The sequence below is a fragment of the Dipodomys spectabilis genome, unplaced genomic scaffold (assembly GCF_019054845.1).
Source record: "Dipodomys spectabilis isolate Male_0828 unplaced genomic scaffold, ASM1905484v1 ptg000081l, whole genome shotgun sequence".
Taxonomy (NCBI): domain Eukaryota; kingdom Metazoa; phylum Chordata; class Mammalia; order Rodentia; family Heteromyidae; genus Dipodomys; species Dipodomys spectabilis.
In genome coordinates this window covers 22976015-23001929 of record NW_024870758.1, presented here as the reverse complement: position 1 = coordinate 23001929, position 25915 = coordinate 22976015, and the positions used below count along the sequence as shown (strand labels likewise).

General features: G+C 37.5%; 1 protein-coding gene across 1 annotated transcript in view; it reads left to right on the top strand.

The window, feature by feature from the left end:
- Nucleotides 1-1054: 1054 nt before the first annotated feature.
- Ccdc148 (coiled-coil domain containing 148) overlaps nucleotides 1055-25915 on the top strand; it is a 198100-nt gene continuing 173239 nt past the window's right edge. The window contains exons 1-4 of the mRNA XM_042683543.1: nucleotides 1055-1138; nucleotides 8658-8740; nucleotides 9990-10085; nucleotides 10169-10350. Coding sequence (XP_042539477.1) covers nucleotides 8693-8740; nucleotides 9990-10085; nucleotides 10169-10350 — 326 coding nt within the window. The 5' untranslated portion in view covers nucleotides 1055-1138; nucleotides 8658-8692. The remainder of the gene's footprint in view (nucleotides 1139-8657; nucleotides 8741-9989; nucleotides 10086-10168; nucleotides 10351-25915) is intronic.

Below are 25915 nucleotides of genomic sequence, written 5' to 3'. Positions count from 1 at the left end.
TTGGAGTTTGAGGTTAGTTTGTGCAGAAAATTTAGCTGGATTCCATCCCCAAAATAACCAGCACAAAGCAGGGCTGGACATATGACTTACATAGAATGCCAGCCTTGCAATTTTGAGAACCCTGAGTTCAAACCCATATCACCAAAAAAGTGTATTTATAAAGTCATGGAGTTGAAAGACTAAAATTATACATTTGAGGTTATATTTCTAGTTAAGTACTGATGCTGGGTCTAAAGCCAACCCTGTAACATCTCATCTAATGTGTCTCTCTCCATCTTATGCTGAAAATTTACATAAAAACTAACCCAGCAAGGCTCTGTGTGACTCAGATGTTTATGATCTTGACCAAATCTTTGGACTTTATTACCTTTGAGGTCCTCATCTGTAAAATGGAAATGATGATTCCCCATAGGACCTGGAGGGAAGATTTGTCCAAAATGGAGATATGTTTGTGGAAAACTCCTGAAACATTTTCTTGGTCCATGTGAATTAAGATATTATTTATTATATGCATGGACTATAGAATGACTTCAATTTCTTTTCATTCTTTGGTCAGTATTCCAAGCCATTTTCTCTTTCTCCTTCCTCCTCCCTGTTCCAAACAATAATTATTTATGTATTTATTTTGATTAGCATAAATTAATTCTACAAAGGGGTTTCATTGTGATGCTTTACATACATGCATATGATGTACTTTGATAAAAACCAACCTCTTTATATTCTTTCTGCATCCCCTTTTATAAGAAGGTTTAAATTATTTTTATTATGTATACCTATGTATATATACTACAGAATAATATTATATACATACATGTATGCATACATATATGCATATATATGTATAATATAATATATATTTAACATATATAATATATATTACACAATACTGATTTTAAGTGGGTTGTGTGTCAAAAGATGAACTAATAAAAACTGAAAAACAGTAGTACTTAAAACATACAAATCAAACATTTCTGTGGAAAATGGATTTTTCAAAACCTAGTGATTGTTGCTTTTTTCTTTTTGTCTAAATGTAGATCAGAAAAGCAATGGACATGTCAAAGAAATCTAAAGAACGAAGGTTACTAAAACAACACAAGCAAGTGTGGTGGCAGGAACACCAAAGGCTAAAGGAAGCCAGGTAAGAACTGGGGGGAACTTAGTAAGGACTCACAGAATTACTACATTAGTTATCTGGTCAGATGCTTTATAACGGTCCAGGCTAATTAAACATTACAATTTGAGTCATATGCAAATTTTTTCATTGCCTCAGTTTAATTTTGAATCCAGGGAATATGTTAACATGGTTTTTCTTTCCTGTAGGAAAAAAAGATAATAGTCTTTATCTGTCAATCACTTGCTCTTCTGAACTTGCTTCTCCTAGACTTGCATTTTGCATGGGTTATACTTTGCACATGACACTGTAATGTTTGTCTTCCCTCTGAAATGGTAATCTTGTGAGGACTACCTTCTCATCACATTCCTCTTTACATCATGGGATATACAGTAGAAGATATGTAAATGTGTTTTATACATAGTTGGAAATAGCTTAAAGAGTTTACTTGTTCAGTGATTTTTGTGATATAATTATATCATCGCTTACTTATTGATCTTTGATTTTTGACTTTGTTATTTACTTCCAGCAGAAGTATAACAAAATAACAAATTTATATTTGATATTAATTATAAGGTTTAAAGATAAATTTCTATTCAAAAGTCAAGACTCAAAGAGAAGACATATGTTACTCTTCCATTTAAGACATACTTGCTTCAACAATGATGCATTTAAGAAGATATTCTTTTAAATATGTGTAGTAATAGGCATTTGCTATGTATCAATTTAGACAATTTCTGTGATCTTAAGCTAAGTCAAGTTTCAGAAACCATTAATGTTACTTTTGCTTTAGATGCTTTTCATAATAGATTTTTAAAAAATACTTTTAGCCAGTCCTGGGGCTTAAACTCTGGACCAGGGCTTCATTTGCTCAAGGCTAGCACTCTACCACTTGAGCCACAGTGCCACTTCTGGCTTTTTCTGTATATGTAGTACTGAAGAATTGAACTGAGGGCTTCTTGCATGCAAGGCAATCACTCTACCACTAAGCCACATTCCCAGCCCCATAATAGGATTTTATTCTGGCCTGTGATTCTTGTATTTGAGGTAAAAGGTTCATGGCCAGCAAGAGTTTTATATAAAGGCATAACTCAAAATTATATAGACTTGATTACCATACTTCTGCTATAAAAACAAACTGAATTACATACTTCTTCATTTTTTCAGTACTGAGGATCAAATTCAGGGCTTTGTGTTTATAATGGAGGCACTCTGTCACTTGAACTAAAACTCCAGCTCCTCTTTCCATGGTCATTTAAAAGGCAGGGTTTCTATGTTTGGATTGGTTTAAGCTCCATGTGTCACTGGTACACACTACTGGGCTGAGCCATTGTACTTTCTTCATAGCGTAGGTAACAGGCTCATCATCAAAAACAACCAGTGGTTGAGATACAGTCTTGGAAATTGCTTTTTACCGGGCTGGCTTTGAACAGCAATCCTTACTCCCTAAGTAGGTAGGATTACAGGCTTGAGCCACTATGCCTAGCTACATCAGTCACATCTTATCCTTCAAAAAGTCATCTCTTTTTTTTTTTTTGAAACAAAAATATTTGAACTTGCTGGAAAAGTTTTAAAGTTTTTGCATAACTTAAAATATCATAACAAGGGAAGCCCCCAGGAAGCTTTAATTATAGTGTTTAGAGTTTTAATCCAAATGTAAAAGAAGACATTGGAAAATTGTTGTTTGTTTGTTTTTTTAAATCTTGGCTGTCCTACATTCTCAATGTGTATGTTGTTCCTGAGCTAGATGGATAAAGCAAATATATCACACTATTAAAAGCAATTCTGCTGGCTGATTTGGAATGACACAAACACAATGGAAATGAGAAATGGTTCAGAAATAATGACCTAATGTATTGAAAATTGGGCAGAAAAGAATTCCAAGAGAGTTTGCAGTGTTTATCTAGAAAGTAGGCTCATTTCAATATATGTCCAGTGCAATTGAAAACAGCATTGGGAGATAAGTCGAAAAGGTGGCTAGATTTATGGAGAATTTAGAATAACAGCAAGTTAGTAATTTAAGCTTTATCAGTAATTTAAACTTTATCAGTATTGTCAACCAACAATCTCCACACTTTTTAACCAAAAGGTTCTTAATGCCTTACTCGTTGACTCCAATTGAAAATCTCAGGTCTTCAGAAGATAAGGGGTTACGTTGTCTAATGTTGTTGGATAATTTAGTATGTACCAGATAATATGTACTTTACACACTTTATCTCATTCATCCTTACAAAGAACCTATAATGTACAAGCCAGTGTTACAGATGAGACTTCAGTCTGAGAGGATTATAGTTACTTGCAGAAGGTTGAAAAACTGGTTTCTGTGGATCAGGTACTGAAATCTTTGCACTTATTTCTAGTGTTTCATAGCCCTGGAATTAAGCACTTGTTTCATTTTTAATTCTTTAAAATCTATACTACAGAAAGGAAAGGATGGTGCCAAAGTTCTTGGTGGAGACTCGTTCTCCTCAGAACACCCAAATATGCTACTGCTTCCTTTTCCTGGCAGCTTGTATGTTCTCTTATAGTTTTAGGGTGCTAATATTATAAGGAAGCTGAGCTATGTGGTTTTTGCATGCTATTATATTTTGATTAAGTAACTTTCTGAAATAAATTATGGTTTAACTCAATGACAATGTCTCCATCTACCATGTAACAGTTGCAAAGTGTTTTGGCAAAAACTACCTGCTGGCAAAAACTGTCTGCTAGGAATATCATTAATAATAGTACTTCTCCTTTACCCATAAAAAAGCAAGGAAAAATCCTGTCTCAAGTAGGAAAATGGCTTAGAAGATGATAGCAGATAGCACTAGCTATCTAGATACACATCAATATAATTATGTATATGATTATATATGGTGGAATAGTATAAAATAATTTAGAATTATAACTAAAAAGTAATATTAAACAAAAAAGTTTCTACAATATAAAATGTTATTACATTATTATATAAAATATTGTACATTTCATTATTACATGTAGTTGGGACTAGATTTTTATTTGAAAAAAATGAAAATAATCATTGTATTAAAATATTACTATCGCAATACTTTCTTTTGTAGTGATGATCAGTGTTGCCTATACCATTTTAATTTTGTACATTCATAATTATAATAAAATTTTGATTCTAATTGATAGCCACAACCAAATAATATAGAATGTAGCATTCTGGATACCCATTTAGAGCAAGTTATGTTTTTACTCTAAAATGATTATATTTTTAAAATACTGCAAAAGATTATAAAGCATTCTTACTGTTATTAGTGTTATCAACATAAAATAGAATTTTATACTCATTCCCCTAAATTTTCCTGAGTTCTTTATCATTCCTGAACATTGTTTTGAATTAGTGTACATTTGTAATATAAGTAGGTTTCACTATATTTTCCTACATGTGCACAAGGACACTTTGAACATTCACTCCCTCCTTCATGCTGCCATTCTTCCCCTTCTCTCCTCCTTTTCACACAGCATTTGTGAGCTTCACTATGCTGTTGTATATGTATCTATTTGTGTGTGTGTATACATATAAGTATATGTACATACACCCTTTTATCTTCTTTACCCCCCGCAATATCTTCTCCTTTCCTTCCCCCACTCCTACTGGTCCCTTTTTTATTTTCATGACTCATTATCATTTCTGTCATCATCGTCTTTGTGGTCATTGTAGTCATTGTCATCATCATTTGAGGTCTATACTCCACAAATAAATGAGAACATGTGATATGTGGCTTTTTGAGTTTGGCTTTTTGTAAGCAACATGATGATCTCTGTTTTTCTTTATGGCAGAGTACTAGTTCATTGTATGTGTATGCATATATGTAGATGTTTGCATATCTTATCAGTTCTTGGCACGTTGATAAATTCTATATTTCAGCTATAATGATTGGAGCTGCCATAAATATGGGTCTATGTGTATGCTTCTGGTATAGTGATTTACTCTCCTTTTAATATGGGCCCCAAAGTGATATAGTAGGGTCATACAGAAGTTCTGCTTTTAGGTTTTTTTTTTTTGAGGTGCCTTCATACCAATTTCTATAGTTCTTATATTAGTTTACATTCCCATTAACAATGTATGAGGAAGGCTTCCTATTTCTCTGCATTCTGACCAGAATTTGTTGTTTCAATGTTAGCCATTTGGACTGAGGTAGTTAGGATCTTAGTGTAGTTTTGACTCGTGGTTTCTTTATGACCGAAGATACTGGGTATTTTTTCATGTTTTTAGTAGTCATTTGTATTTCTCTCCTGAGTACTGTCTAATTGAATTTATTTACCCATTTATTAATTGTGTGTTCTTTTGCTGTTTATGTTTTTGAGCTTTTTGTATAGTCTGAATAGCTGGTAAAATTTTTTTCTCTCACTCTGTGTCTTGATTCTGGCTTTAAAAAATGCATAGGAACATTTTAATTTGATGCAGTTCCATTTGTTCATTCTTGCTCTTCCCAAGAAATTAGGGTCCTACACCCAAAGTAATTATCTATGCCTATATCTTCCAGGACTTTTGCTGTTTTCCTTTGGTAAGTACACATCTAACATTAATGTCTGTAATTCATTTAGAGTTGATTTTTGTAGGGAGAGAGGTAGGGGTCTGGGTGCAGACAGACAGTTTTCTGAGCCCCATTTGTTGATCAGACTATCTTCTTTCCAGTCTATGCTTTGGATTCCTTTGTCAAAAGTGAGATGATTGTAGTTGTATGGTTGTATATTCTGGGTCTTCTATTTTGACCTTTGGCTTTTCTTACTTTTTGTGCCAGCACCATGCTATTTGTATTACTATGACACTGTAGTATAAGTTCAGTATTGTGATGTGTGGCTCTTTTGCTTATGATGATGATGATGATGATATTATCTTTTTTGTTGGTCATGAGGCTTGAACTCTGGGCCTAGGCACTGTCCCAAAGCTATTCAGCTCAAGGCAAGTGCTCTATCACTTGAACCACAGCATTACTTCCATTTTTCTGGTGGTTTATTGGAGTAAAGAGTCTCATGGACTTTCCTGCCCTGGCTGGCTTTGAAACATGATCCTCAGATCTAAACCTCCTAAGTAGCTAGGATTATATGTGTGAACCACCAGCGCCTGGCTTCTGAAGATTATTTTTGATATTTAGAGTCTTCTGTGCTTCTACATGAATTTTCTATTTCTGCAAACAGTGGCACTAGGATTTCATTGGGAATTGCATTAAATCTCTGTGTATTGCTTTTGGTGGTTTTTACAGTATTAATTCTTTCCATCTAGGAACACAGGTCTTTTCACCTTCTGATGTTCCTTTCAATTTCTTTCTCCAAGGATTTATAGTTTTCATTTAGAGGTCTTACACTTCCTTAGTTTAGTTTATACCTAAGCTATTGTGAATTGAATTGTTTTCCTAATTTTCTTTGAACTCTTCATTGCTATATCGAAAATCTACTGTTTTTTTGTATGCTGATCCTACATACTGCTGCATTGCCAAAAGTACTTCTTGGATCTAGGAGTTTCTTTTTCTTAGTGTGTGTGTGTGTGTGTGTGTGTGTGTGTGTGTGTGTGTGTGTGTGTGTCTGTGTCTGTGTCTGTGTGTCTGTGTGTGTGTCTGTGTGTCTGTGTGTGTGTCTGTGTATGTGATCCTTTGGGTATTTTAAGTATAGGATCATATCATTTTAGTCACTTGAAAACGTTGTGTTCAATTATTCTCTGTAGTCTTGTAGGAATGGATGGTGGCTGGGTTGATTGGTCATTTCTTAACACTAACTTGGGGTACAATTCAATAACAGTAAATTCATCAAGTCAATACCAATCTAGAGATTTACAGATGGTAAAGCCCCATTAACAATATTATACAATAGATTATGTTATATATGAAGGGATGAGTAGGGCATATAGTAGAGGAGGTTGGAAAAAACAAAACTTACCTGGGTTAGAGTTAAAATATAGGGTAACAAGTATGACAAGGAATGTACTCACTACCTTACTGTAACCCCTCTGTATATCACCTTGACAATAAAATTAAATTTAAAAAGAATCTTCACCCCCACACACAAATAGAGGTGCTACAACTAAGAAGAGTGAGAGAAGCAATAAGGCATTGGACAGGAGTATGAGGGCAACAGGTACAAAAAAACACTGTTTATAGTTTGATTACTGCAAAGGGAAAGAAAAGTCAAGAATAAAAGAAAGAGGTGGAATAAATCACTAGTAGAGTGGTTTATGAGTGAGAAAATGGCAAAGTGAAAATAAAAAGTAAAGAAAATGGCAATTTATAAAAGGAAAAAGAGTCCATCTATTTTTCTTGTTGGGGAGAAATGTGTATACGTGCTTGGATCAGTCAGCAAAATGGACGCTCTCCTTTAATCTCTGCTCCTCTGCTTTGTGACTGTAGTTCTCCTGCTCTTACTCAAATGTGCTATTGGGGCTCTCCAATGATCAGGCACAGCCTGCTGCAGGATTCTGCTGTTGGTTAAGCTCTGGATCATGGTTAGCTGGTGAGGTGGGAGGAGACAGCCCCATGGAGTTAGTGGTGTTTCCCTGGGATTGGTCTATTTTGCCCCAGTCCAGTGGGCGGTTCCAGGCCTGGGAAGTGCATTTGGAGGTGGGTGTCTGGGTGCTCTGAGCACAAGTAGTGGGTTACAAAGCGCTCTTTTACTCTCAAACCCCAAGGGTTGGCCCTGGGGTTTGAGAACCCAGAACCCAGTGGCTGCCCTAGCTTGTCTGCAGCCTTTTTCCAACTACTACCTAGACCGGAGTAAAGGATGAGTAGCTTTTTTCCATTCACTACCTAAACTGGAGTGTCAAGGATGAGTAGTTCCTGTGTCAGATGCTGTGCTCTTGTCGGAGTCTTCCTGTATCCTTCCTTTGTTTTGAAATAGAGGCCCAGACCCCTGACTCTGAGCTCTAGGTTGGCACAGTGAACTAGATGCCATGAAGCAAGGAGCAGTGTTACCCCACAGGTCTAGTGCCACGTGTGAGGCCTAATCAGCCAGAAGTTTCCTCGGGAACCAGAAGAATTGTCATCCCCATCCTGGGGCTTGGCAAGGTGGCATTTCCTCAGAGGCCATAGAGAGCTCACACGGCTTCTGCCACTCACTGGTGCAGAACCAGGGATGAGCTCTTTTAGTCAGCCTGCAGGGCTGACAGTTTTAGCCAGGGAACAGGAATTTGCATCTATGCACCAGCCATTTCTGAGCTTTTAAATTGGTCCCCTTGTTGGTCTAAATCTGCCTAATCTCTACCTCTTTCTCTTCCATTTCCATTGCTTATCCCGACTTCAGGCCCAACCTCCAGCTTCTGCCTTGGGAATCTTTGTGAAACACAATTCTGAGCAGGTGAGGTTGGCTCGCCATACTTCAGTGGCTTCTTGGCACTGCCCACAATGAGTAGTGCCAGGACCTGCTGTGTACTGCCTCTGGCCATGCTATTCCTTCTGCCCGTGCTAGGAATTTAGTACATGGTTTGAATTAAAGAACAGATGAACAAACCACATTCAACTGATCATTCCTACTGCACTTGTTTTTTTTGAACCCATGTGTGTGTTTATAATTGCAAAAATGCTGATTGAAATTATGTCTGTTTCAGATGTAAATTGGAATCTGAAATAAAATATTTTTTCAATGAAGATAATATTGGAAATGAATGTCTTGGTGACCTTACAAATTTTGGTGAGATTTATTTATTTTTTGATTATATATTTGAAGGGGAATTTTGGTTTGGAAGAATAAAAATGGGCCACCTGGGGCATGTTCTTTTAACAGCTATTTTTTTTTCCTAAAGAAAAATTTAAAGTATGTCCTTTAAAGACTAATTTTTTGAGAAACTGTAAAAAAAATAATGTGTTTCAATGTTGTTTAATCATAGAACAACAGCAGTCAGAACAATGGTGCACATATCTGGAAAGGGTGATAAACCCTGTGCAGCAGCTGAGAACAGATCTGAGGTACAGACAGCATCACATTTTAAAGTATGCACAGCTTCAAATGGAATTGAACTCAGTTTTAGTACTAGAAGAGGTCAGTATGTTACTTCTATTGTGTGTGTGTGTGTGTGTGTGTGTGTGTGTGCACGCACGTGCGTGCACACGCATAAATACCTGTATTGGGATTTAAATTTGAGACTTCAAACTCTCATTTGGATTTTTTTTCTCAAGATTGGCACTCTACCACTGAGCCACAGGTCTACTTCTGGCTTTTTGCTAATTGGAGATAAAAATCTCACAGACTTTCCTGCCCAGGTTGGCTTTGAACCTTGATCTCCAGATCTTTCCAAATACCTAGGTTTACAGGCATGAGCCACCAAAGCCCAGCATATTACCTCTACTTTTAACAATGTAAGATATTTTTTTTTGTCCCAACTAGAACAATTTCAGTAAAGAAACATGTATGTCTTGTATATATAAACAAATTTGCTCACTATTGTAAACATTGGTCCAAATCTGTCTGTGCATGCACATTTCAACGTATCTCTTTGCTTTTGTTCTATCCTTTCCACTCAGTTCATTATAGGGTCTTACTCTTGGTATGGTGGGATCAAGACTCTACTTTTCTGCTATTCTATAGTATATTGTTTTAATGAATAATAATAAAAAAAACCTATGCCTGGCTAGGGACTAGTCAAGGTTCCAAAGGAAACGGAGAAGTGATTGAATTAGACAATCTTGTAAGTTTTCTGTCTTACCATGAGCAAATCTAAATGTAGGTGCAGGTAGTGGTGATTCTTCTTTTTTGCTTATATATCTAGAAAGTTCACTGAACTTCATTTACCTGAAGCTCTCTTTGGCTTGTCTTCAAGGAAATTTTCTCTTATCTAATCATCACTTACTGATTTTTTGAGAATAATACTCATGTCTTATAAATATAGGCTGAATAGCAACAATTTTGCTTATTACTTATTTTACATGTCATTGTCCTCTAGGTTGACTTTGTAAAGAAACAATTGAAAACTGTCTTTGGAAGACTTAACCTGGAGCAACAGAAGATAGAAAATGATCTTTTAGACTACAACATGAAAGCAAGTGTAAAGTAGCTAGTAATTTATTTGCTTTTCCATTTGTTATTTATAATATATAAACTATCATGTAATTGTTTTTTCAGATTCTAGATTATTCTTCAGAAATGAAAGCTAAGTTTCTTAGGGCACTGCCCCTGGAGTTAGAAACTTTGGAATGTCCATACCCTGATCTGAAATCTTCAATCCTTAAAGAGTTTTGCAACTTTACAAAGAAATATCAAAAGAAGCTTGATGATTTTGATCTGCAGTTAGAAGACATACACAGGTTATCAGATTAAATTAACTTGACTTATGTAGATTCTTAGCACTCAGTTTTACCTTTTTGGGTGGCTAATGTGTTTCTGACTTAATGATTGTAGTTGCTGTGTGATTGAAATGTAGTCAAGAAATGTTAAATTGACTCTTTGTTGAATGGAAAGGAGTTTTCCTCAAATAATTGCCTGGTGTGATGGTTTGTAAAATTTTTATATGGTTAAAGCATGATGATAATGCCTATCTTACAGGCTTCCTTATTGCACAGGTAAGGTTTTGAAATAAAATTTTTAGTAACTACACATTTCCATTTCAACATATAAAGCTCTTCTAAGTGGAAATTTAGAAATCAGCACTAATCACTGATTACAATCAAATATATCTATGTTCCTTATAATCCACTGATTTTGTCTTATGGTAAGTCACCCAGAGTATGTTATTCAGATTAAAAAAATTCTTAGCTAAGTGCTGATGGCTCATGCCTGAAATCAGGAGAAGAAGATCTGAGGCTCTAAGTTTAAAGCCACCTTAGCCAGGAAAGTCTATGAGACACTTATTTGTAGTTAATTACTGAAAAGCTGAAAGTAGAACTGTGGCTCAAGTGGCAGAGCAGCAGGCCTTGAGTGAAAAAGCTGAGGTATAGTATCCAGGCCCAGAATTCAAGCCCAAAAACACAAACAAAAAATTTCTTGTGAATGTTAAATTATTTACTTACATACTTAAAAAATAGACTTTTGGTTATATCTTGAGAAATGATAATCCTCTTCTGAATGACAAGTATAATGGTCAATGGTTTAAAATTCAGTTTGCTAGTGGTCATCTTCTGTGCTGTAATTCACATATAGGGCCTCTGGTAGTGTCTGTATGTGAAATTTCTATAAGACATTTTATAGAAAAGCACCTTCTTGAAATAAAGTAAAAAGAAAGAGCTATAGTACATTGATGACAACAAGGTCAATCACCAAAAAATGACCTGTTGTTTCCATGTCTTGGAGATTTCAATTAGCATCACTCTACATAGTCATATGTACTAGCTATTGACTTAATATGATACTCTGCTAGGACTATCCTAAACATATACTAATTATTGCAAATGAGTGAACCATGAGGAAACCATGGAGCCTATGTTTCTTTGGGCCTGGCTAACTTCACTTAATATGATTTTTCCAAGCTTTCCATTCTTTTATGAAAGGGGCAAGGTCATTCTTTCTAATAGAAGCATAGAATTCCATTGTGTATATATACCACATTTTCTTGATCCATTCATCTATTGAGAGGCATCTAAATTGGTACCATATCTTTGCTATAGTAAGTAATGATGCAGTGAACATAGTTGTGCTGGTAGCTTTAGTGTGGCTTTGCTTGTGATAATTTGGATAAGCACCCAGGAATGGGATTGTTGGATCATAGGGGAGTTTTATGTTTAGTCTTTTGAGGAACCTCTAGACTGCTTTCCAGAGTGGCTGAACCAGTTTACATTCCCACCAACAGTATAGTAGCATTCCCTTTATTTCATTTTGCTTTTGTCATTGGTCTATCCATGGCAATCATTGTCTTTGATTCTGGCACCCTGCATCTTGTGTTTACGCTTGTCTGATTTGGAGAAGGGAAGGGGAATAACAAAATGCTGAAAGAAGGATAGAGGACGACCCAATACAATAATGATACTCACAACTTCGGGATGGGGCGGGGGGAATGAGAGAAAAAAATCCTCCCATCCCCCCAAAAGAAAAGCACCTTATTCTACAGTGTTGGTCTCAAAATTTTTCATCAAAGAACTTGTATTTAAAAGGAAAGGAACATTATAGAAGGCAAACATTTATAGCAAGTTGAAAATAAAAACAAAAGCTTCTTAACTTTGCAATGGGAGATTAAAAATATAACAGCTATTTATATTTCTTTTTTCTTTTTTGGTCCAAATGCTTTAATAAGCCTCAATGGTGTGTGGACACTTCTGAAGACAGATGAGGTTGTCGAACTCCACCAGTGTGTGATGCAGCATCACTCTTTGGGTTTGTCATCTCACCACCTAGAGTTTTGATGTCATGATGGAAGGGCTGGAATTACTTCTGGCTTTCTATAACCATCTTCACCTGTTCTGGGGTGATGTGTGTCCTGGCATTTCTGCGGGCCTCCTTGCCAGCCAGGTCTAGGATGTTGGACACCAGATACTTGAGGATGCCAGTCAAGAATACAGGTGTTGAGGAGTGCAGTCCCTGGGCATAGTTACCCTCATGCAGGAACTGGTCCACATGGCTACCAGGAAAATGGAGTTCTGCTCTTGCCGAGCGAGTTATAGGATTTCTCTTAGACTGAGACATGTTCTCCTTTCTTTATTTCTTACCATGATGTTTGCTACATGTTCTTGTTAGCTAGGTGATATTTTGTTTTTTCTAATCTGGGCCTCTTGAATGACCAAGCTTTACACCCAAGTACTTCCTTTGTAAAAACCTGCACTTTGTGATGTCATTGGGGACCACTGAAGTATGATCAGGCATGGTCTAGAAATATTTTCCCCAGAGGAATTTGGTTGCTCAGTTCTGGACTTTGATTCTGAGGAAACTCTTTCCACTTGACTTTAATATTCATTTTTTTTGAAGGGCGGAGAAAGGAGATTTATTCCATGGCAGCCATAGTGTTAGGTTTTTAAAAAGAGGTAGGCGAGTAAGAACAGCACCACACACGTGGTATTCAGGTAAGGGGTAGCACATGGTATTCAGGTAAGGGGTAGGTTTATTCATCGTTCTGGCTGGCACCAAGCCTCATTGGCCCTCCATGCAGCTTGGAAAGGCCCGGGAAAGACCTGGGAAAGAGGTGGGAAAGAGCTGAGAAAGAGCTAGAAAAGAACTAGAAAAGAGAAGAGAGAGCTGGGAAAGTGCTGAGAAAGAGAGGTGGGAAAGAGAGAGCTGGGAAAGAGGGTGTCTGGGCCTGGGCTAGGCCTTATCTAGGGTATGAGTGGAGAAAGGTGTGGCCACATCAAATTCAGAAGTGACCTTAGCCTGACTTCTTCCAGGTGTGCCAGTTGCCTAGGTAATATAGGTACTGCGAGGAGGGTGGAGTTTGCTCTCCATCCAGGAGCGGACCTTACATTTCAGCCTTTTAATAATCATGAAATAGGGCCCAGAGTCTCTCTGGCTACTTGCTGCTGACAAGGGGCATTGACATTAGGGGTAAAAGGCTGGAATTTGGTTCTCTCCCAGAGAAGGCAGCGAGCAGCAGCTGTCCCTTGGTGGCATGAGTCCTTAGATGAAGTCTGAAGAAGTCTCATGAGGCATTGAGGGGCTGGAAAAAAAATACTAGAGAGCAAATAAATGGCAAGAGGAAAGACTTGGGGCTGAAAAATATTGGTAGAAATGTCCCTAGCTACTTCTGACATCTGGTGACTAGGTAGAGGAGAAGTCAGGTAACAAAGGCAAGAATATAAATTCTTGTCCAGTTAATAGGTAGACAGGTATGGACACTTCTATTAACCTCCCAGCTCTGGTTAATTTTGAAAGGGCAGACACAAAGTGGCTGATGTGACATCATCTCCTCTTACTCCTCTCCATGTTCCCTTGTTCCCCAGACTGGCTGAGTCTAGGTACTCATTGCTGGGATGGCTTTTCCCAGTTAGTATTCAAGGAGGATTGAACTGAAGGCCTGGGCAGGATCTCTGAGCACTTCTGCTCAAGGCTAGCACTCTACCACTTTGAGTTATAGTACCACTTGCAGTGTTTGCTGGTTAGATATGAGTCTTGAGCCATGCTTCCAGCCTGGCTCCTTGCAGGTTAGTTGGGAGATTGGAGTCTTAGGGATTTTTCAGCCCGGGTTGGCTTTGAACTGAAATCTTTGCCACAAAAGCCCTTTATTATTTCCAATTAAAGTAACAAGGAGATCAAATAGAATAAGTAAAGCTTAACCTGCTCCTTATAAAGAACTGACCAACAAATATTCTGTAATGACAAAATTCATTAGATGTGATGAGAATTTTAGCACAGATATGCCCAGTATTTTATAACCACATAGTCAGTAGTAGAATACACAACACAAAATAAAAAAGGCAAGGGGCTGGGAAGGTGGTTCAGTGGTAGAGCGCTTGCCTTGCATGCCTGAGGCCCTGGGTTCAATTCCTCAGCACCACATAAGCAGAAAAAAAAAAGCCGGAAGTGGTGCTGTGGCTCAAGCGGTAGAGCGCTAGCCTTGAGCTGAAGAGCTGAGGGACAGCGCCCAGGCCCAGAGTTCAGGCCCCATGACCGGACCCCCCCCCCCCCAAAAAAATAAAAAAGGCAAAACTCAAAACCCAAAGTTTTTGACAACAATGTGTAGACATCTTTGTTAACAAAGCACATCAGATGGTTGGGCCTCAGTTTCCAGGGCCTGTGAAAAGAGCAAATTGTTAGCAAAGCACCTTAGGATAGATGGAGTAGTAAGCTTGGTGGAAGGTTAAGGGTCAGATGGGACCAAACCCTTAACCCACCATGTGGCCAAGATGGCGAACTCAAGATGGAGAATTTCTGAAAAAATGCAAAGAAATTCTGAACAAATAGATCAAGCCTACATTGGCTAGCCTTTGAGAGGGAACCTATAGGAAGGTCTCTGGGACCCAGCCTGCGTCGCATTCTTCAGGGCAAAAGCCAAAATGTAGAAAAGAGAAAGGAAGAGATAGGAAAAGTTGGACATGAATGGCAGAGAGAGAGCAAAGAGAGCCTGAAAGTAAACAGACTTCGGACCATTTACCATTGCAGTGGCAAAAACTGTCTACATCTGAGAATGGCATCAAAATTAGGTGCTCTGGCTTTCCAGGAAGTGCAGAGGCATTTCAAAGGGGTTTCACCACTTGGGTGTGATTCACAGCACCCCATTAAATGTATAGGAGAGTCAGTCTGGTGAGTGGAGGAGAGCTGACCAGGCAGAAGCCACATCCTGACTTCCCTCAGAGCCCTCTAGAAATGGCCAAGCCCCCAAAACCAAGTGTCCTCGGCTTCAGAGGTGACCGGCCTTTCAGCTAAAGGCCATAGGAACTCTCTGGCATGGTGCCACGTCTGGACAGAGACTGAGCAACAGAGAACCGTAGAGAGTAGTTTCACTCACAAGAGTAGAGAAATGGTGTGGACGTGGATGCGAAGGCCAGCAATGGTATTGATGCGCTGTGTCTGCAGCAGACAGACAAGTTTGCAAAAGGCCATCAAAACTGTGGGTATTCCTCAGAGTAAAAAGGGAAAAACAAACAAAAAAGAAAAAACTGGAGAGGAAACCCACTTATCCTGACTTTAAAACCTTCCCGGGTTTCGGCTCCAGTTATGTTAGGTTTTTAAAAAGAGGTAGGCGAGTAAGAACAGCACCATGCACGTGGTATTCAGGTAAGGGGTAGCACATGGTACTCAGGTAAGGGGTAAGTTTATTCATCGTTCTGGTTGGCACCAAGCCTCATTGGCCTTCCATGCAGCTGGGAAATGCCTGGGAAAGACCTTGGAAAGAGGTGGGAAAGAGCTGACAAAGAGCTAGAAAAGAGAAGAGAGAGCTGGGAAAGAGCTGGGAAAGAGAGGTGGGAAAGAGAGAGCTGGGAAAGAGCGACTTTAGTATTCTTGAAGAATCTTTGCTTCAGTGGAAAAACATTTTCTAGGATGCAGTTATCTGATTGTACTTTTAAATTTATTTTTTTTTATTGTTAAGATGCTGTGCAGATGGGTTACAGTTACATGAGTAAGGCAATGAGTACATTACTTTTTGATCAGTATTACTCCTTCCCTTCCTTGTTGTTGTTCTACTATCCCTTCCTTCCTCCAGCTCCCACACTCTTATCCCTTCTACCCGCCTGGCTTCCCGAACTTGTAGAGTTCATTTCAAATATACTGTTCAGTAGGTATATGCAATGGGTCATCCTGTGTCCCTGTTTCAGCGTTTTGTTATTCCCCTTCCTCTCCCTAGATTAGACATATGTATATACAAGATGCAGGGTATCAAAATCGAGTACAGTGACAACAGGGGATATGTCATAGAGGAAAGAACATACAAAGGAAACAACAGCAACAAAAAATAATAAAATCACATGATACATTTAAAACAGTAACAATAAAGACAGACCTCTGTGTCCATATCTTGGGATTCATTTCACTTAGCATCAACTTACATGGTCATTTACAAATGGTTTTTGAGCTTTTCAGTTCATCTGATAAGATTATCCTAAATGGATGTTCATTATTGCAAATAAGGGAAACCGTGGGACCTAAATTTCTTTAGGACTGGGTAACTTCACTTAATATAATTTTTTCCAAGTCTTTCCTCTTCCTAACAAATGGGGCAATGTCATTCTTTCTGATGGAGGCATAAAATTCCATTGTGTATATATACCACATTTTCTTGACATTCATCTACTGAGGGCCATCTGGGTTGGTTCCATATCTTAGCTATGGTGAATAATGCTATGATAAATATAGTTGTGCTGGTAGCTTTAGTATGGCCTTGCCTTCTTTTTTTTTAATATTTTATTTTATTGTAAAGATTCTGTACAGAGAGGTTACAGTTACATGAGAAAGGTAATGAGTACATTTCTTGTTGAGCATTGTCACCCCTCCTTTGTTTTTCTCCTACTATCCCTTCCTTCTCCCACCTCCCCCACTCCCATGCCCTCCTGAAGTTGTAAAGTTCATTTCCAACATAGTGTATTGTGAGTATCGTTGTTGCGATGTGTCCTTGTTTCAGCATTTTGTTATTCCCCTTCCTTTCCCTAGATTAGATATATGTATATAAAAGATGCAAGGTACCAAAATCAAGAGCAATAACCACAGGGGATATACCCCAGTGGGGAGAACATACAAAGGAAACAAACAAAAACATCTGGAGGGGATGCTGGAGGGGATGCCAAAAGGGAATCCTACTGTATTGTCCAGAGGGGAAGTGTAAACTTGTTCAACCACTCTGGAAAGCAGTATGTAGGTTCCTCAAACGACCACACATAATGACCTAGCAATCCCTCTTCTGGCATTTACCCAAATGATCACAAATAAGGCCATATTAAAGCTACCAGCACAACTATATTTATCACAGCATTATTCACCATAGCTAAGATATTGAACCAACCCAGATGCCCCTCATTAGATAAATGAATCAAGAAAATGTGGTATATATTTACAATGGCATTCTATGCTTCCATTAGAAAGAATGACACTGCCCCATTTGTTAGGAAATGGAAAGACTTGGAAAAAATCATATTAAGTGAAATAAGCCAGACCCCAAGAAATATAGGTTCCATGGTTCCCCTCATTTGCAATAATTAGTTTACATCTAGGATAATTTTTATCAGATGAGCAGAAAAGGTCAAAAGCTATGTACATATGACCATATAAGATGATGCTAAGTGAAATGAACCCCAAGATATGGGCACAAGACATCTTTCTCAGTTATTGTTGATTTTAATGTACTATATTTCTTATTAGTTGTTGTAATGCAGTTCCTGTAATAAAACTACTTGTGTTAAGCAACAAATAACAAGGGAGCTTGCTTAAGTCTGCCAAGCTGAGTTCTAGGACAAAACCCAGGCTGTATAGACAAAATTACTACTTATTGATGCATATTTGAGGTGATACAGTCAGTCCAAGGTGACATTAGAGCCTTTCCTGACCTTGGCTTCCTTCTTTCACCTCTTTGAGGGTATTCCTGTGTTCCTTTCAGATTACTTTTGATCTCCAGAAATCTCTTCTTTCTCTTGCTTTCTTCCTTCCTACTTTGCAATAAAGCCAATAAATAAATGAATAATATATGTATACTTTATAATTGATTGATTAATTACCCTTTAATTGGAATTCAGTCACAGTGAAGCATTAATGCAACCATGTTCATTTCTAATTTAGTTTACATCTCTAATTCTAAAATAAATATGTTTTCCTGCTCTCCATCCCAACCTAATTATAGAGATTTTAGAGTGTTTTGTTTGGCAGATGGATGGAGCATTATAATCAGGCTGATGAGCTATGGCTGTAACTTTCCTACCAGACACTCTGTCCCCTTAAGAAAGCTGGCTGAGTTGGTGCTATCACTAGACTAACAGTTCCTTAATGGAGGTGTTTGCTTAGCAGTGTATGATCTTTTCCTTCTGGGAAGACCCATCAATCATGGTCCAGTTCATTTCCTTTTGAAGAATATGAATTCCAATGTCCAGTCTTCTTTTGTGAAACCTTGTGACACACAGAGAAAGTTGGGAATTGCAATGACATGGAAATTAAGTATGGCATTAGATGAATCTATACCACATGCTAAGATTTCTGCAGAGGAAAGAAACTTGGAGGATGCAGGAAGTTCTGGGGGAGGAAAGAAAGCTTATTAAGAACTTTGGAGAAAGTAGGTTAGAGAATCTTTGAAGAAGGAGATTAAATACTAGACCAGAAATCCCTCAAAGATAAAATAATTTGTTATATTTACATATAATATCTTCTAAATGATTGAACTACATTGGAGATAAAAAGGATAATGGAGAGTGTGGCCAAACATGTTACAGGGACAGTAGGAATAAGTTTTGGAGAAATATAAGGTTCATACATTTTTGGTTAACAGTCTGCTTGCCATATATAATTATCTGGAATACATTTTTATGTAACTGATAATGTGCTTTACTTGATGAATATTTATTGACTAATCCTTAATATGCCTCTGCTAAACTCCTCGGTAGAGCAAACAGAGAAGTCTATTATATGGCCTTGCCTCTGAGAAGGCTTGTAATATTTTGGAGAAGAAACATACATACATACTCTGACAAAATAAAAGTTACATACAAACATTCAAGCAGTAAGTAATGAATCAGCCATAAAAATGGAATGAATTTTCAGAAATTAGTTTCCTGAAACTTCTATTTGCCAAGATTTACATTAACTTGTGTGTGTGTGTGTGTGTTTGTGTGTGTGTGTGTGTGTGTGTGTGCGTATGTGTGCACATGTGTGTTGATCTATGGCTTGAACTCAGGGCCTGGTCTCTGTCCTTGAGCTTTTTCAGCTCAAGGCTAGTACTCAACCATTTGAGCCACATCTCCACTTGTGGCAATTTTTGTGTTAATTGGAGATAAGAGGCTCATGGACTTTGCTGCCTGAGCTTTGAACTGTGATCCTCAGATCTCTGCTACCTGAGTAGCTAGGATTACAGCCTTGAGCCACCAGCACCTTATAGGACCACTTCTCTCTTTTTGTTATAGTTATTAGGTCTTGTGGAAATTCTCATAGAGTAAGTGAGTGTGTATGTGTGTGTGTGTGTCCATGTACCTGATTGTGGGATTTATTGTAAGCATAGTGTTAAGTCAGTTATCTTGAGTTTTATAGTTATTTGCAACTAAATACTAATTTGACATGAGTAATAACTGCCCCAAATCCACAGTTCACATTAGAGTTATAATCGTACTACCCCTAGTTATTCATTTTCAAGCTTTCTTAAACTGTTTTAAAAGTTTTATTCCTTTTCAGTAGTGTGGTAAAATTTACCAAATCAGAAGCCCATACCTTTTCCTCAATAGTTTCCATATCTCAAGAATACATGGTATAACACACACACACACACACACACACACACACACACACACACACACACACGTATATACAAAGATTTATTTTATAGTTATAAATTGTGAAAAATTCAGCAAAAACATTGAGGAAGAATTTGATATTATTTTATATCCACATAATGTATTATTGTATGTACCATTCTACAGATGACAAAAAGTATGACAACTTACAAACTTACATTTACTCACCTGAAACAATATCCAAAGTTAGAGTGAGGTTGAGGCACAACTAAGCAAAACAACAGATATGCACACTATGTAATATGAGGTAAAGATGTTGCAACTCCTGCGCACAGGAGTTGCTTTTGTATATCTGAAACAATTTATGACATATGATAATATTCATTGCCTCTGGGGAGAGAAGCTAAATGTCTGAGAGATGAAGTGTGAGGGAAAACTTCCATTGCATTTCTTTTCATTACAGTTTTTCAATTTCAAACCATGTAACATTTTCTGTTACTAAACAGGTAATTTTTTTTTTTTTTTTTTGGGTCTGGTCGTGGGGCCTGAACTCTGGGCCTGGGTGCTATCCCTCAGCTCTTCAGCTCAAGGCTAGCGCTCTACCACTTGAGCCACAGCGCCACTTCTGGCTTTTTTCTTTTTGCTTATGTGGTGCTGAGGAATCGAACCCAGGGCCTCAGGCATGCAAGGGAAGCGCTCTACCACTGAGCCACCTTCCCAGCCCTAAACAGGTAATTTTTAAGGGGAAAAAATGACCAGGATCAAAAGTAAACAACCAATATCAAAACATTGACATCAGGTTAAAGTTTCTAATGTATAAAGGCACTTTTCAAATTAACTTAACAATGAGTACTAAAAAGGGGAAATAAATAACAAAGATGAAGATGAATTGTATTTCTGTATTCAAGAAAAATGTATTAAGCATCTACTGGCATAAAATGGACAAAATTCTCTGTTGGAGACATGCAAAACTACAAACCTAATAAGTAAACGATGCATAGTTCTGTGTTAGTATGTTGAAAGGGGTGACATTGATCAAGATACACTCTTTTCATAAACTGCTTGTTGAATGGCAACTCCTTTGTACAACTACTTAAAGATAATAAAAATATTCCAATAAAAGGAAAGAAATACATTAGAGTAAGAAGAAAAGATGATGTTGGTATTGTGAAAGGCAGATTTCAAACCTGAAATAAAAAGGAAGACTGGAGACATAGTTTAATTGGCAGAGTGCCAGCCAAACATACACGAGGTTCTGAGTATAAATCTCAGTATTGAAAAACAAAACAAAACAAAACAAAATAACAAAGCAAAACAAAAACCAATAAACAAATAAATAACAGTTTGGGGATTGACCCTGGTTGAGGATGTGACATTGAAATAAAGTCAGGACATGTGGAAGAGAACTAGGCTCAGGTAGATACTTGACCTGAAAAGCATTCCAGGCAGTATTTATGGTTTGATGGCCTTTCTCTTAGAAGAAATGAAAACAAATGACAGATGGGAATGAACTTGCATGAGTGGGAGATGAAGACAGTGTGTGTTTTGTTTTTGTTTTGCCCAAACTAGAAAAAGGATTGATATATCTGATGGTGATGAGAATAACTTGGGAAGGGGTAAACTGATGCAAAAGAAAGGAATTTCTGTGTGGTGCTTGGAGTTGAGAGGAGAGTTGGGACTTAGTAGAGAACAGGAGATAGAGTGTAGGTGATTCACATGTATAGTAAGGGCTTGGGGATATAGTGGTTTGGGATGCAGTGTGTGATACTGAGACTGGGAGGTGAATAGATATCACCATGGCAAGCTGTAGAAATTCTAAATAGAAATGAATAAGAACTCATGGGCCTCACTGATCATTGAAGCAATGGAAATAAAACACTACCTGTAAGAATTGTGAAACAAAAGAATTGCGTCCAGGGTTGAAAGTGGTATGGGGAAGGGGATGTAGGGTTGAAGTGGTATGGGGAAGGGGATGTAGGGTTGAAAGTGGTATGGGGAAGGGGATGTAGGGTTGAAGTGGTATGGGGAAGGGGATGTAGGGTTGAAGTGATATGGGGAAGGGGATGTAGGGTTGAAGTGGTATGGGGAAGGGGATGTAGGGTTGAAAGTGGTATGGGGAAGGGGATGTTTTGACATTTGACTGCTATATAATATTTTTAGAAGGCAATCTGGCAGTATGTCATCAAAAATTCTTGTGGGAGTATTTGTCTTTTTAGAAGTGATTTTTAAGGAATAATTATAAAATGATATAAAGATTTCACTGCAAATTTGTTCAACATGAAGTTTTCTTCTCAATTAGTTACAGAAAATTCTCGCATCCCACAAATGAGGGATCAGTTTCATAGTATTACATATCCACAATGACATTACTACACTGATGTTTAATGCAGCAGACAATTGTAATAAAAAAGCAAATCACAAAATAGTTAATTTTTCACTGGTGGCTAATGCCTGCAATCCTAGCTACTCAGAATCTTGATGTCTGAGAACATGACTCAAAGGCAGCCTGGACAGAAAAGTTCACAAAACTCTATCTCCAATTAACCAGCAAAAAATCTGGTCAGGCAGTATGGCTCAAGTGGTAAGGCTCCTGCCATCGGTGAAAAAACTAAGCAAGAGCACAAGATCCTGAGTACAAGCCACAATACATTCACACAAAAATTGTTAATAAAACACGAATTACCTCTTTTTTCTATATCTACACATGTGCAACCATAGGAGTAGAAAAGACTAGAATCTCAGCCCCTCAAAGAAGGAATATAAGTTATCCTGTGATAAAATTATGAACATTTTTGGTGGATTTGCCTTTTATATTTTATAAAATATAAACATAGATTTAAAAAAATCTAAGAAGAGAAGACCATTGATATTCAGCCAGTGCCTATTACAAGACATCTACATATGATTTTAGTCTATAGTTTATCCCATTTTTTAAAAAGCTCTGTTTTTGCTGGGATGATGGCACATGCTGTTCATTCGAGGATTGGGAGGCTGAGGCAGAAGGATCACAAGTTTGAGGCCAGATTGAGCTACATAGTGAGATCTTATCTCACTTAAAAAAAGTGGTTCTGATTTATAGATTAAGAAGAACTGGAACTACTTTTAGCTTCTGAACTGTTAAATGGTTCAGCAGGACCAAGTCTCTTCTATCTCAGTAGAAATCGTCCTCTCAGATCATGCCACTTCAATTGTTTTTTTTTGTTGTTGTTGTTATTGATTGTGGGGCTTGAACTCAGGACCTGACCACTAACTTTAAGCTCTTTTGTTCAAGGTTAGTACTCTATCACTTTACCACTTTGCTACAGCTCCATTTCCAAGTTTTTTTTGTTTTTTGTTTTTTTTTTTCCCATCGTGGAACTTGATCTTGGGCCTGGGTGCTGTCCTTCAGCTCTTCACCTCAAGGCTAGTGCGTTACCACTTGAGCCACAGTGCTACTTCTGGTTTTCTGGTGGTTTATTGGAAATAAGAATTTCACAGGCTTTCCTGCCCAGGTTGGTTTAGAACCATATTCCCCAGATCTCAGCCTCCCAAATAGCTAGGATTACAGGCATGAGACACTGGTACCTGGCTATCTAGTTTTTTTGAGTGGTTCATTGGAGATTAGGGTATCACTTTTCTGCTGAGTCTGGCTTTGAACCAGGATTCTCAGAACTCAGTCTCCTGAGTAGCTAGGATTACAGGTGTGAGCTACTGGCACCCAGCTCAAGCATTTTCATTCATGTGCCAGGAAGCTGATAAACCAGGCTGTGTACTAACTAGGTCAGTGCTGTTTAATGTGGACCACATAGGTAATTTAAAATGTTTAAGTAGCTGTATTATGGAACTAAAAGTTAAAGATGAGATATATTGAAAATATACTTTATTTAACTCAGTATTTCCAACATATTCTCATTATAATGTACAATTGTAAAATCATTATTTTTTAAAATTGTTTTTGATGCTGCTATGGGGGTTGGACCATAGGTCCAGAGGACTCTACCTTATTCAAGACTGGTGCTCTATTACTTGAGCCACAACTCCACTTCTGGCTTGCTGGTTTACTGGAGATAAGAATCTCATAGATTTTGGGGGATGTGCTTCAAACTGCGATCATCAGATCTCAGCCTCCTGAAACTCGGACTACTAAGACTACACAAGCATGAGCCACCAGTACCTGGCTAAAATAATCAATAAAGATATGTTCTCTTTTTTCATGTAGTCTCTTAAATTTGCTCTGCTTTTTTTTTTTTTCCTCGGTCAGTTGTGAGGCTTGAATTCTGGGCCTGGGTGCTGTCCCTCAGCTCTTCAACTCAAGGCAAGTGCTCTACCACTTGAGCCACAGCACCACTTCTGGTTTACTGAGTGGTTTTTGGAGTTAAGAATCTCACAGACTTTCCTGCCTGAGCTGGCTTTGAACCATGATTCTCAGATCTCAGCCTCCTGAGTAGCTAGGATTACAGGTGTGAGCCATCAGCACCCAGCTTGCTCTCTATTTTATATTTATAGTACATCTGAGTTTGGATTTATCACATTGCACACCATATGTGGCCAGTGTGGCTTGAATATCATGACCAGCCCAGCTTTAAAGGAATCTTCCATTCACTGAAACATGTTTTAAAAACAATTTGGCAACAAGTGAACCTCGTCCTTTATTCATGGTGTTTGCAAAGCTATTTAGATTTTATTTGGACTGTATTTCATTAGTAACACAAAGACAAGCCTAATTGCTTGTTTTAAACTCAGATGAGATTGTGGCTTTAATTTCCTAACATTTGGATGAATTAATCATATAGAAGAGATGTAATTGTCTGATACTCCATTTAGCTGTGTCAGATCTGAAGGCAAGTGTGGCAGTATGTGGGAAATGCAGTACAGCAGTGACAAGTAATTCCTACTTTATTGTTGACAGGTATATTAAAGTTTATAATGGTGGCTCATAACTATATTCTATTATTTTATGAAATCTAAATCCAGATGCTATTTAAGATCCACAGTACTTTCAACAATTCTGCCCCTCAATTGTACATGTGTTTCTAATGCTTATAGTTTCACATTTTTAAAGTAAATTGCTTGAATTTGCTCTATTTGTTAGTAACATTCAAGCTAGTTAGCATAACAGGAACATTTTGTTTTATGTATTCTCTTAATATAGAAAAAATACATTTATTGGAGAAATTTTAAAAATAGAGACAAAGAAAAAATTAAAAGTTCTTCTTAACAAAAATGAAAGATATGCCATACACTTATCTACTGGTTTTCTGCTTTGAATACTATCAGACATAATTTTTAAAAAATTAATGTTTGCTGTGCTTCCTCTATGGTTCAACTCATCTGCTAAATATTCTTTTATATGCTATTCTATTATGTTTATATTTACATAAATGTTATTTATTATGTTTATAGTTAGTGTGTTCAAAGGAATTACACCATTGAACATCTCCTCTAACTATACCATCCATTATTCAGTTTTATGTATAGGCATATACCCTGTTTATGTTATTGTGTATGTTTTTATAATAACTCTAACTTCCACATTTAAGACAAAACAAATGCCATTTGTCTCTTCAAGTGCCTGACATCACTTAACAACTTTTCACATCCATCACATGACATTCTATATAATAGATGAATAAAATTCCACTGTGGATATGTACTATATTTCCTCTATCCACTCATTCATTGCAGGGCATCTAGACTGTTTTTGTATCTTGGCTATCATGAATAGTTCAGCAATGAACATGGCTATCCAAGTGTCTTTACCGTAAAATGACTTGTGATACTCTGGATAGATGCCCAAGAGAAGTATCACTGGATTGTAGGGTAAGTTCTATGTCCAACTTTGAGGAATCTTGAAATTACCTTCCTGAGTGGTTGCATTAGTTTACATTCCATTACCAGGGAATAGGATTTCTTTTAGTTGATTCACAAATACACACATTTTCTTTCATTCTAACCTTGAACCAACTGATACTTGTTAAAATAGGTTGTAGTTTTACCCAATATCTTGTCCTTTCTCTAACTCTGACCATAACCCTAACTCTCATTAGAACACTGAGGCTAACATTAACCCTAATGATACACAAATCTTAATATTAATAGCAAAACTCAATTTCAC